Source organism: Harpegnathos saltator, unplaced genomic scaffold (genome assembly GCF_003227715.2).
Source record: "Harpegnathos saltator strain DR-91 unplaced genomic scaffold, Hsal_v8.6 scaffold36, whole genome shotgun sequence".
In the NCBI taxonomy this organism is placed as follows: Eukaryota; Metazoa; Arthropoda; class Insecta; order Hymenoptera; family Formicidae; genus Harpegnathos; species Harpegnathos saltator.
This window is the reverse complement of record NW_020230161.1, coordinates 754,611-767,853: the sequence shown is the minus strand read 5'-3', so window position 1 is coordinate 767,853 and position 13,243 is coordinate 754,611. Positions and strand designations below refer to the sequence as shown.

The window sequence follows — 13,243 nt, the reverse complement described above, 5'->3', positions numbered from 1 at the left end:
AATAAAATCTGTATTAATATTGACTGATAAGTATAATATATGTTCATGTTATGTATATATATATATTTTATATATGCAAGGTTGAAATACATGTTATGAAATAATGTTTAAAAACAAAAAATAAGTAAATATATAAAAGGTTCTACTTCATTACACATATGATCTTTTTTATTCAATCTCACCTGAATTTATATCAATTTATCCTTTTTTGGCATATATAAATATGTGAAAATAGCTAATAAATTAAGTAAACTTTACACACACACACACGCATATATATATATATATATATACATTTCACAATGTTTCCTTATAATAAAGAAAAGAAATACACATTTCTTTCCATATTTCTCTTTATTTTATTTGATTTTTCTACAAATATTAAATTTTAATTAAAATATCTAATATTGACTTCAGTAGTGACTGTCCGTGTGATTTCTGTTTGTGTGAGTACCTTCATCATGGCGGCATACACCCTTTCCACTTGCGACACGTTTTGCCAGAAGTTAGCGGTCTAGTTAGTATATAGAAGTCTGTGGACAGGACAAACGTAATGTGCATGCATATTCTCAGGGGGCGGGTCGGAAAAAGCATCCCGGCATAACCGGCTCAGTGGCCGCTCTGAGGTTTTTCTCTGATTAAAGATAACATGTCGGTGTCATATCTTTTGCACTAGTGCAGAAAGTTCAGAGAGAACGTATTTCGTGTGTACAAAAATTTCAAGCGGCGCGATGGGGTGTAATGTTATTTAACTTAAAGTTCATATTCGATCGGTTGTAAAGATAATAATTCTGTAAATTGAAATGGAAGTAATAAATCGCTTCGACACGATGGACGAAAGGTACAAGTATTTCTCATTAATTCTCTCATAACTTGATGTTTATCACCATTATATCACGAGTATATTGTTTTTTAACAACATAATAGAACTGTGTTCGTGTTATAGCGCAGATGAGAATATAATGAGCGACGAAGCCGTTGGTGTCGTTTTGGAAGAAGCGGAGATAGTAGATTGTGACGCTGAAGCAGAGGTTGACGACGATAATGTACAGTATCACTTGTATGCAGTGAATAGGAGTGACAATACAATAACATACAAGGTTATGCATGTGAGCGATGCTCACAGAGAGAATAACGAGGTCTCGATAGCTACTCCAGTGAACAATGCCGTTCAGGTTTTAGCTTCTCCGTTAAATGGGCAATTTTACGTTCTAAGCAATGGTAATGATGTTGTTACATCAGAGACTGCACGAACAGTAGCACCTCGTGTAGCTAAGCTACAAATAGAAGGATCACAAAATATCATCACAGGCTTAAAGAAGGTAGATTGCTCAATGTTTGATATTATTAATATTTTACTGTGTATGCGTTTAAATTAAAGTTGAATTTTTATGTTATATTTAGAGGGATGAGAGGCGAAGAGCGACACACAATGAGGTTGAGAGACGTAGAAGAGATAAAATCAATAGTTGGATCACCAAATTAGGAAAGCTGTTGCCAGATTGTGACCAAAATACGAATGGAGAAGGAGATGCGAAAGTGAATTTTGAATCACAGGTACGATATTTCTGAATTCTTAAATCTACTTGTGTGTTAACAGCTGTGCTGTTTCTTATCCAGATGTATGTAACTGTTTATTATAGTAATGATTTTTATAGAGCAAAGGTGGCATACTGGCACGAGCATGTGAATACATTACAAAATTAAAGGAAGATCAAGAGAAATTGACTCAGAGTCTGGAGGAAAATGCACAGTTGACGGAAGAAGCTAAGAATCTCCGGCAAGTTGTGAATGACTTAAAAAGTGAAAATACAAAATTCAAGACTCAACTTCTAAAGGACGGCGCATTTATACTCGGCCCATAAATACCGTCAAGGATTAACATTAGATAAATTTTTTTTTATTATATATATCTTTTTTATCTAATATAGTTGATATATAGATCTTGCATCATGAATATTAAATAAAAATAGAGAGAGAAACTTGGACAAGACTTAATAGTTATAAAATGTTTATTTACATATATGCGTAACTCAGTATATACTCGTATCTGGAAAACAATCGCAATCATATCGTGTAACGATCTACTGTACACATTGTAAACAATAATTATTTATTTAACATGAATAATCGACCGTGCGAAAGCTCGTCGCTCGCATCGAACTCATTAAATCAGATATATAAATATACAAAACCATTTTTCACAACGTTTTAACCGATTAACCGGATAATCAACTGTACGCGAACGTCAGATACATGAGGCTTAACAGGTAGAGTTACTTAAATCGCTACAACGCGGTGAGTGAAGTTGCTTTCTCTAACGAGAGTGGACCTACAGTATTTACACTTAGAAAATACGCCTACGTATGTACAGAAAACAGAGCGATGCAGTACGCGGTATCTGTGCTTTTTTTCCTTAGATCATTGAACCGCGAGACAACTCTCGTTCGTCGCGGCATTGGGAACGAGCTCCGTTTTCCACGTCGTCACGCACACGATTATCGATCTCGGGAAAAACATTTGTGTTTTCTCTACGTGTAGTATATGAATTTATGTCGTATGTATACGTGTGTGTGTGTGTGTGTGTGTGTGTGTGTGTGTGTGTGTGTGTGTGTGTGTGTAAAAACGTTACGCACGTAACAGCTTAAATTATTATCGCAACAGTAACGCTTAGTAGTACTTATTGCTTCGAAGCACATTCCCTCGTGTTTCGTGCGAATCCTGCTTGACGATTTTTCAAAGTAACAGGTTTACCTTTTCTCTCAAGAGGAAGATAGAATACACACATCCACCACCGGAGGACAGATTATTATCCACCACCGATGTATAAATTAGTCGGCGCGTGTCGAGATTGCGTATATAGTAAGATATGTAGTTTACTTGTGTGTGTATGTGTGTGTGTGTGTGTGTGTGTGCCAATGGGAGTTCATGAGCGTACGAGGTACGGACTTTCGCGGATTCCGATTACTCGTTTGCACGTAGTGCAAAGATAAGGGTTTCTGGTATGTGCGAAAAGTCGTCGGATGCTTGGTTGTGCATTACGCAGGTAGTTATCGCGGCCGGACGAAGCGAACACGAGAGTCCGGGAGTGTCCGGTAGCGCCTCGAGGATCATCTCTAGGGAGAGCCGGCGATCTCCATCGCCTGACGTTCTTTAAATGACGGACATCGAACCTGCGAACCCTCGCGCACCTTCGCGGCCCCGTTGCAAGCTCGTTACTTATCCCTAACGAGATACCTGTTCCTTATACTTACATTGGCCATTAAAGCAGTCCGTGTATAATTAGCAATACTTATAAGAAAATCACATTCGAGAACTAATATGTGTGTATGAGTCGTCTCTCCTATAAAAATAACTCTGAAATCAGTTGGGTCCAGCAACAGATATCGCGGTCTCTCCTAGTCTAAACATCAACAGGCTAATGATCTCTGTACAGTACTTCGTAGGAATCTTGATCCATTCTTTTATCATTATATTGTCCTCGTCGTTATAGTAAATTACGGTGTCGGCGAAATAAGCGAAAATATACCCATCTGTGTTTGTGTCGTAGAAAAAACGCAAGTATTCTCACTATCAGAGTCGCATCCCGCATCCCCGGACGCAAACGTTCGAAACAATATCATCCCGCGTTCTCCTCACCTTTTACAAAATACGTGTATCGGGGGAGAGAATGCCGATCTCTTCTCTACTAAAACACAGGTCAAACAATTCTAACGAACGAAGACGTTTTATTTTTCTTTTAAACTTATTGGCAGTGTTGGAAAACTTTCAGGATCCGTGATTAAGTTTTGCTAAAACTCCAAGATCGAACGTGCTCTTTTATTATTTTTTATTTTTGTTTGCCAAGTAAAAACCGCGTAGATAATACGCAACGTGTGAGTTATTTTTTTCTCCTCTCTCCTTCTCTTTTATCCTTCTCTTTTATCTTCTTCTCGCGTGAAAAAACGTAGAGATTCATCCGTTTGCTGACTTTCGGCTTTACCTCTCTCTCTCTCTCTCTCTCTCTCTCTCCCCCTCTCTCTCTCTCTCTCTCTCTCTCTCTCTCTCTCTCTCTCACTCTCTAGCTCGTTATCGAATCTTCGTGTATTTTTCTATAGAAGAGTAGAAAAACTCGAAAGAGATTCCTTCTATTATTTCTCTCTCCTTCTGTCTCTCCCTTTTTCTTCTTCCTCTTCTCTCCTCCTTTCCTTTCTTGTTTTAGAAGCTCGCTGCTTCGTATCGCGATCGGACAGGGAGGCGTGATATGCGAGTATTTACAAGTTTAGTTTAATCATTTTTTGTTTATCCGCGTATGTGATTAATACTGCCGCTGCTGTGTTGTACCGTATAGAAACATAAATTTCCATCCCTCTGTCTCTCTCTCTCTCTCTGGCTCTTCCTCGCCGCCGTCGATTCTTCTTCTCTTTTTCGTCCTCCCATCTCTCGAGTCGCAATCCCGTTTACAAATTACTATAAGTATTACGATTATACAATGCTTTATGCAGAATAACGAACATTAGTTAGGCAGTAAGAGGTTACCGTATATAGCTCGCTGGAGACTTCGTGTGTCTACGAGATACAACTACGTTTCGTTGAGAGAAAAGTGGTGTGCGGAATCGGCGGCCGGTCGAAATTGATCGCGGGGGCAAATCGCCGGTCGGCGATTGCGAGCATCAAAGTAGCATCAGAATCTCGCGTCGCCGACGCGGTGTAACGTTGTGATCGAACTTGCTGACACTTTCACACGCGGAACTGCACGCAATACTACAAAACGATCAGTTCTCTCGCTGTACCACCACGGGTACGTAAAGTTGATTTACAAAAGTCACACGTAGCAGTGTCGAGAGCGATCTCGACGAAGGCGGATCTACGTACGTAATACCTCGACATCCTCACAAACCTCCTCCCATTTCTCTCTCCCGATTTCTCTCGCTATTCAAAGCTTACAATCGTTCTCCTCCCGAAGAAGCGTTTCTCTGTCTTTCTCTCTTGGTCGTCAGTCTTCCGATTATCATAAAAAATTGTAATAACGTGCCATCCAGCTGCTCTCACGCTCCGACTCGAAGAAAGCGATTACGCGTTTAACAATATAATCGTATATACGTGCCGTGACATTCTCAACGGTGTTTATGTATTATGAAACCGCGATGAAGGAGTGACTAGTACTTTCTCTTTAGTACTTCTGAAGCCCGCTATTGACTTTATACATTTATACTATCTACTTTTCCCTAGGTCTCTCTCTCTCTCTCTCTCTCTCTCTCTTTCTCTCTCTCCTTTTCTTCCTACCTCCTGTAGAGATTACTCTCATGGATTATTTAACGATAGTCTCGTACGCGATGCGCCTTTCGCCAAATGTATCTACAAAATCAATGTTACATCCCTCTCGTCGTCACTCGCCAAAGTATCCCTCCAACTGGCTGATGACGGCAATTTCTCGGATCACGTTGACGCTGATAACGCGCTGATGTCGCGCCGAGAACGACACTTGCAAATTCCCGCGAAGACGATCGCGAATCGGCTCGAGGACTGGCCGGGAGTCGTTGCCGAACGAGTTCCGAAAACGTAACGAGCGCTCCTCGTCGACCCAGATGGTGTCCCGACTTTGAACGCGCGGTAATCTAATCAGCACGACGACGTGAAAGCGTCTACTCAACAGAGAGAAGCGTCCGCCTGTCTCTCCGCGCGAGAGGCAGTGAATGAGAAAAGTCGTTGAAGTTCCTTCTGCTGCTTTCGGATCGTCGCGCGATTACTCGACAGGCGGAACGCACTGACCGTGATCGACTGATGAGGACAGATCGGTCACTTGTTCTACCTTGGTAGAAGAGGTATACGTTATAGGACAAACTCAACTAAGCGAGTAAATATAACACCTAAGTACCTTCGTGCCGTACGTATGACGGAGCGCTGCTCGTCGTCGGTGCCGAGGAACCTTAGCGGTTGAGGTGTCGAGCCTCTGTCGATTCGCGATCAGCAAACACGACTCGGCAACACGCGAGATTACAACTGCACATGCTGAACAATGTTGAACTCTGACTGATCGAGCGCTCGATCAGGTCTCCGGCCGAACGGGTTTTTAAGTATTTCCGGAGTATAATCGGTATCGAGGAGTCGGGCGCCGGGATTCCGGCAGGACGACGCAGCGCCGCGTAAGCCGCAGCTTTACAAGTCAATATACGGCACGAAGGTAGGCCTGTCTCAGGACGGTTGAAGCCGGGTGCTCTTCTTGCTGCTACCGAATGTGAACCAGGTCCCGACTTTCCGGCCCAGCGAGTTGGTGGTGCCCTGCGCGACCATCGCGGGCATCTCGTACGTCGATTCCCTCTTGTACGTTTTATCTGCAACGGCGTCCAAATGATATTTAAGTTAAGTTCATTAAAACTTAGCAATTGCCAGTTAAATCACGAAGAGACTCATTTCATCAAGTATCAAGTTGATATCGGTCGATGGGAATCGATATGAAAGCAAAGCAACTGCAAAGCGACTTGAAAATCCTTTAAGGTATTTTGACGAACTGCAGATTTATTGAACGAATGAACTCGCAGGCATAGTCGAGAACGTACTGCGAGGCTTGATCGGCGGCCTGTTTTGCTGCCTCCTCGCGGCTAGCCTGGCGAGCTGCCTGGCTGCAGCCGGAAACTCTAATCCGTCATTCCTATCCTGAGCCACCAATCTTCGTTCCTCGGCCATGGCCGCCAGCCAGCGTCGCTTCTCGTCCGCCGTGCGGCAACAGAACAGCAGCCACTTGTCCCGGACGCAGCTGTACACCTTCAGGCAGTGCCTCACTGTTACGCCCGATTGCAGATCTACGGGCAAAATTGATCGTTAGTTTGATCCATTTCTATCGACGATGATCGTGGTTAATATTTCGTATCACGTTGGCGACGAGACTATATTTTGTGAATTACTTAATAACGTTTCTCCTACTATAATGACAGATGCTACATGCAAGTTAGAATTCTCCGGAGTCGCATCGCAATTTGTCACCATTTTCCCTTGTCGCGAAAGATATCTCTTGGTGACAACTTTCTATTGGTTACCAAAGTTATCGAGACCGAATGTCTGTTACCTTTCCCGTCGGGCACATCGATAACCTCGCTGGTGTCGAGGTAAATGCGGCCTTTGTAGACGTAAGTGTTGCGCTTGAGGATGTCCTTTTTGCAGTAGACCAGTTGGTGATCGAAGAGGAACAGCGTGATGTTGTTCGTCCACATGCCGGTCGTCACTCTCATCGCCTCACCTTGGTAAATCAGTTGCGACGAAACTTCTATGAGATCCTCACCCTACGAGACAATTAGACGCGTTTCAGCGATTTTGACAGCCGAAGCGGACGGATATCTGACGCCATTGCGGACGACCTGAAGAGCGCGAACAACTTAGGGGATACTTCCGACTCACCTCCCAGCCTTCCACACGCATTTGCCACGCGGCTAGCTTCTCCAAACTCTCCATTCGTCTTTTTCTCTCGTTGATGAGCACCGCGACCCCTCTCATCGCCTCCAGCGCCTCTTGGATCTTGTGGTAATCCGGATGATCCGTTTTCGTATACTTGAACAGCTCCGCCAACTGGAGGGGATATTTACATATCCGTTGCACGGGGGTTAACAGATATCCGTCCAACGGGATCTCTATGAGACCCCTCATCAGCCGGCAGGCCTCGAAAAATTTGCTGTAACGATTGTGCTGGTAGAGCTCCTGCAGCGTCGCCATCGCCATCGGGTGGCTGTTGCAGTACTCGGAATACATGCGGAAGCCAGCCCTCTGAAACGACAATAGCTCATTACTTTATATTATACTCTCGGGAGTGCGCAAAGTTACGTACAGAATTACTTCCGATTCTTCGACCTTTTTCGTTAGTCTGAAAGAACTGTGGCCCAAAATCAATCAATAACGATCAATCAATCTGTCAAATGAACGCGTAATCATCGGCGAAAAATGAGTAAACTCGTTAACGTCACACTAACGTGATTCAGAAAGCACTCGCCGACGCAGCTTTTGTGCGGCGCGTTCCAATCGATGCAGGCCTCGAGGTCTTTGAGGAACTCGGACTGGAAGTCCAGCAGCTCCTCGAGGTTGATGAAGATCGTCTCGATCTGCTCCTCGGTGAACATGTCGGTGTGCCTGCGGCACTCTGCGATGTAGCCCTCGGCGACGTCGCGCAGCACCTTCACGAAGTCGCGCTCGGTCTGGACGAGCTCGCGGACCACGCTGGTCCTCACCTGCTCGTTCGAGAGAAGAGACACGCTCGTGCGCCTTCTCAGCTGAGTGGCCGACGATACTCCCGAAGCCATCGCGGCCAGGCAATCTTCCACCGTGTCTTCTTGACTCACTCGTAACTGCGGACACACATTGCTTGAAATCAAACTCAAAAAATTTCCAGATCTTTTTTCAGCTTGTCTTTAAATATTTGAATTAAAGTATCGTTGACCATGAAAGAAGGAGGGCGTCGTACTAGGTAGGGCGACGGGAAAACGCCGTGCGTTCTCGGGATCTGCATCTTATTTGCGTTCCGAAGAGAGAAAAATAATCGGAGAGAGCGCGACCGGGTCGCTAAGACCGGCGGGAATCGAACCCGAGTCTTTCGCTTGCCGGGCGACTCTGCTCTAAACTATTGAGCTACCTGACGCTCCACGCTCACGATACCAGGATCGACACAGAGATGAGACTGTTTATCTGACTTTTATCTCTAAAATATTGACACACTTCAATAGATAACTTATTTACTAAAATATAGTAGGAATGAGCGCTGCAAGAGAAGTAGTGTCGCGACCAAATCTGAAATCTTTGTTTAGGACTCTCTCGAGTCGAGAAAGATCTGGTTGGACAAATTTGATAAAAGTTAAACAAATTTGACGTGACATTGTTCCACAACGTCCGTATCTGGGTTCTTATTGACTCTTCCCACTCCATTGTTGACATTGTATCCCTTCTTCCCTTCTCCCAAAGATGATCTCGAAGACCTACCCTGACGAAAGCGGCTGGAAACCATCCGTGTATTCCTCTGCAGCTGCCCCACCACCAGTCCTTGTCCAGCGTATCGAGGACGTCGATGACGTCCCCGGCGCGAAAGGCCAGCTCCTCCGTCTCCATCGCCACGTGATCCCAGACAGCCTCAGCCAGGATAGCCACATCCTCGTCCATCGTCTGCTCGAGAGATTTCTTCCTGTCCGTCAACGAGGCGACCGAGGATTCAGAGTCGGACATCATCTCGTCGTCGGATGTGCCAGCTCTACCGTCCTGCTCGTCCTCGGACAGCACGTTGCCACCGGGCAATCTCACGCCTGTTCCGGAGTAGAACGTATTATCGTAATCCAACGTGGGAGAATAAACGTCGGGCGTGCAACGTAGAGCCGTGCGACGCCGGACGTACGGGTTGATCCTACTTGCGAGTCCTTTGCGGCTTAGAAAAGTATGCAAATTAATTCGGCGCGTGTGATTCCGCCGCAAGCTCCCGGGAGAGCGAAAGAGGACTGTTTCGCGTTCGGATGTACGAGGCGGCGGTTCTCTGACAATCCGAACGCCTCTCCTAAAATTACGACTCGCAGACTCGCGACGGACGAGGACAGTCACGAGGAAAATTCGCGGCTAGGAAATTCGGTTATTTTTCCGCGAGAGAAACTGCGTCCTCTTCCTTTAAGTCTTTCTCCTCTCTTTCGTTCTTTTCTCCTTGATGACATGAAGCTCGTTAAGGATGGATAAGGACTTGTGTGTGATAAGGAAATGATTCACAGTGCAGGGAATGTCGCGACATTTCACTCGGCTCGCCGCGGCGTTCCTCCGGGAGTTATCGCGCGACAACGACCGGCCCTCCCGTCGGCCAATAAGCGTCCATCGTGCAGCTTTCGTTGTGAGCCATCGGGAAAAGAATGAAACAGTTTTCATGAGATCCCACGTGAGAAGGTGAGTCTGCCGGAGTACCTCCGAAAAATTCCGTTAACTGCGGACGCGATTGATCGCATCGCCTCGGGATGCCGCTGATCTCTCTCGAAAGCGACAACGCGGGGCCGCCGCGTTCACGAGGTGCTTCGGCAAACTCTTCGTTCTCTCTCCACCTCTCCCTCCTCCTCTCCTCTACTAAGAGACTTGCAAAACAGAGAAGCGTTCTCATATGAAGCAACGTTCTTATCACATGGGCGAAAATCAGCACGATTATTACAAAGGGGGCGGGGAGGGGGGGGGGTGGTCCTCCATTCCTTACTCTCGCGTCTCTTTCTATCGTCCGTTCTCTTTTCCCTTTTCTTTTCGTTTCGTTTCTCTTACTTAGGGTGCATTCGACGACAACACACGGTGTGAGAATGCTCAACAAGGCTGTCTTTACGGGGGTTGCATGCTGAATATACTCTTCAAGTCACGATGTCTAAAGAGAAACCGAAGGTCTCTGGAGTACACTGTGCACTAAGAGAGTTCGTCGAGAGAGGTTTTCTACTGGGGTGTAAAGTCCTCCTATCCAGCGCGTGCGTCTTACCCCTTCGCATTTAACGCTGCCCGCGGAAGAAGACTCGAGCGATTTCAAGGCTACCTCGCCTTCGTATCGAAACGCTCTCGGCGAGTACTCGCGGGAAATACCGCAATGCTTAGCTCTCTCAAAGATTTCCGTCTCGTTTCAATATTATCTTACGATTCCTCCCTCTCTGTCGCGACCTTTCTTTTGCATTACGTCACGCGCTGAGAGTGAGCTCGAGGCGCGGGCGAGGTGTGTTCTTCGGCGATAAAACGCCCGACGAATCTCGCGAGTCACATCGATCGTTTCCAGCGGCTTTCGGTTCAGCGGCAATTCGCGTAAACGCGCGACTGCACGCGGCCGATAGGGTTGCGCGATTTACACACGCGCTCGGTAGGAAAACAGGAGGAGCACGTGATCTACGTGAGAACTCGAGAGAACTATCGTAGAGCTTGAGAGGCGTGGGTGTGTGTTACGAGAGAGTGCTCTCACCTGCAGTTTTGGTGCGCATCAGCGGCGAGAGCTGATTGATTCCCAGTGGCTGGCTGAGCGAGCGCCTCAAATTTGTCCGAGAACTCCTCCCTTTTGCGTTACTGGGGCGCACAGGAAAAGAGAAAGACCGAACGTTAATTCGACCAACAATTCGCTCCCGTAGGCGCGTCGACGTGCGGCATCGAGCGGAGGATCAACAGAAGCGTGTACTTGAGGTATTAAGCGTCGGTACAACATTCAGCAACGAATTACAATAGGTAGTGGGTGTATAATATGTATATAGAGATATATGTATATATGTATATATGTATATATGTATATATATATATATATATATATGTATATAGTAGTACAACACGACACAAGATATACGTATATGTTACGTATGCTTGGCACAGATCAACTTTTTACTTTAGGAAAGATTAAGAGAAGGTGGTTTGTTATAATACCCGTCTACCTACCACTATTCTCCCTCGATTTACTGGAAAGGTTCGAGAACAAAGTATTTAAGTTTTTTTCCCAGCCTGTCACTTTTCGTTCGGGGTAATGTGTCGGTTCGATACGTGTGCGGATCGATAAGTAAGTGTCGCGTTTCCTCGGGAGGAAGTCAAATTCTTACTGATTCGAGAAATAAAAAAGCGGAGCGAGCGCGTCTGGCTACAGAGACAGAAGGTTCGGCCGTGCGGCTAAAAGAGAGCGGTTAACAAGCGGTTCGATATGTCTCTCTAGCGTTTTCTTTTATCGCCTCCTCATCATTGCGACACTGCTAGCTTGTCACTCACTCACTCACGGTGAGAAAGCCTTTATAGCTCGTCTCTCGACTATGGAAACTCAAGCAAGCGCTGCGCGCGTCCCAGTCGTTTAACGTTTCTCAATATTTTCAAATATTTCTCCCCTCGAGAGAAGAAGAGAGAGAGAGAGAGAGAGAGAGAGAGGGAGAGAGAGAGAGAGAGAGAGAGAGAGAGAGAGGGAGAGAGGGAAAGAGGGAGAACTATACGATATGCTCGGACAATTGCAGACAGTTGCAATAAAGTACACACGGTAAACCGTACGAGGAAAGATCTCCCTCGTTTGTAATTCCGACCGAGAGGTCGTGTAATCCTTTTATTTAAAGCGCGCTACAAGGGAGACAGCTTTGAGAATAGACGGAGAATATATCGGAGTCGCTAAAAAATGCAATCTCCCCGTCTCAGCCCCGCGGAACTTGCTCTGCTTTACTTCTCGGTACACTTTATCACTCGGAATTCTTTCCATGTATCAATGTTGCGTTCTACTTGCCGGAGGTTTTCAAGAGGAGAAACAGTGGGAGGGAGAGACGGGGGAGAGCGCGTTACCAACCCGACGACTACTCGCACGCGTAACGATTGCTTGAGTTCCCCGCAGCCTTCGTGGCAGGCCGCGCGGTGTTCTCGCAGATGGCGACGGGTTAATGAGGCGTACGCGACAAGGGTTGCTCGGCGCTAAGCACATTTGCGGTGATTAAACGCACCTTCTGAGCGTAACGATATCATGGGAGGAATGCCTCGGGCTGAGTCTGGGCGGCCGCGTCTTGATCGGCGACGGAGTCGACAGCATCCTGCGATAATTGTGAACGTATCCTGACCTGGTGTCCCATTGGAGCAGCCTCTGGCCGCCTAGGTCGCTGTTGGTGCGACGCACATGATTGTGCCGCGACGCGCGGCTCTGAAGATCCGCCTGGAAACAGTCGCGGTAATACGTGAGATAGCGTCGCGATTAATCGGGGGAGGTAGGACGGGGCGGGGGAAGACGGTCACGAATTCGCCGATTAATTTGCCGTAGCGACGGCGGAACGTGCCGGGCTATAAGCGATTTCTCTCTCTCTCTCTCTCTCTCTCTCTCTCTCTCTCTCTCTCTCTCTCTCTCTCTCTCTCTCTCTCTCGGTCGTGCTCGCGCGACGCTCGGCGAACCCGATATCTCGTGACTGTCTCGGTGGCCAAGTGAGAGACAACGGAGACCGTTTCGAGAAGGTTTCGCTACGTGTCGCCTGGGTGTAGATGCGCCAGCGGGGTGCAGCAGATGCGCGGGACGTATTTTGATTTATCCAGGGGGTGGGGGGGGGGGCGACGTCGAGGCAGGCTCCGTGGCGGACTCCTCCGACGAAATTGCTTTCTGAATCCGTTTCCCCGACTCGGCGGGATTTCGAGCGACTTTCGCGCGGCTGCGCGACAACGGATATGTACGCGCGGCTGGCTACGAAGAGAGGCTCTTCTCTCTCAGGATTGAGAGGACGTCGGTGGCAAATGGTCGCGGAGCAACTGCGATAGCTCACCGTTCGTTCTTCGTCGACGACGTCCGACATCGCTCGTGCTCGCG

General features: G+C 46.8%; 2 protein-coding genes across 9 annotated transcripts in view; one reads left to right on the top strand and one right to left on the bottom strand.

Moving 5' to 3' along the window:
• Positions 1-396: 396 nt before the first annotated feature.
• LOC105190845 (upstream stimulatory factor 1) lies at positions 397-1,986 on the top strand. Of its 2 annotated transcripts, none has more exons than XM_011153822.3 (4): positions 397-841; positions 947-1,322; positions 1,405-1,557; positions 1,659-1,986. In XM_011153822.3, exons 1-4 carry the CDS (start codon positions 804-806, stop codon positions 1,863-1,865), a joined length of 774 nt encoding a protein of 257 aa, XP_011152124.1. In that variant the 5' UTR covers positions 397-803; the 3' UTR covers positions 1,866-1,986. The 2 variants fall into 2 exon arrangements, with proteins under 2 accessions (XP_011152124.1, XP_011152125.1); XM_011153823.3 differs by having other exon boundaries at positions 398-841; positions 952-1,322.
• Positions 1,987-2,897: 911 nt separating this feature from the next.
• RhoGEF3 (Rho guanine nucleotide exchange factor 3) overlaps positions 2,898-13,243 on the bottom strand; it is a 129,056-nt gene continuing 118,710 nt past the window's right edge. For 5 of the 7 annotated variants that reach the window (XM_025300364.1, XM_025300365.1, XM_025300361.1 and 2 more), the window contains 9 exons: positions 12,399-12,604; positions 10,910-11,010; positions 8,941-9,257; positions 7,941-8,312; positions 7,799-7,843; positions 7,375-7,737; positions 7,046-7,259; positions 6,540-6,782; positions 2,898-6,314 (listed from right to left, as the gene is read on the bottom strand). In XM_025300364.1, coding sequence (XP_025156149.1) covers positions 6,175-6,314; positions 6,540-6,782; positions 7,046-7,259; positions 7,375-7,737; positions 7,799-7,843; positions 7,941-8,312; positions 8,941-9,257; positions 10,910-11,010; positions 12,399-12,604 — 2,001 coding nt within the window. In that variant the 3' untranslated portion in view covers positions 2,898-6,174. The remainder of the gene's footprint in view (positions 6,315-6,539; positions 6,783-7,045; positions 7,260-7,374; positions 7,738-7,798; positions 7,844-7,940; positions 8,313-8,940; positions 9,258-10,909; positions 11,011-12,398; positions 12,605-13,243) is intronic. The other 2 variants (XM_025300366.1, XM_025300367.1) reach the window with 1 other exon arrangement.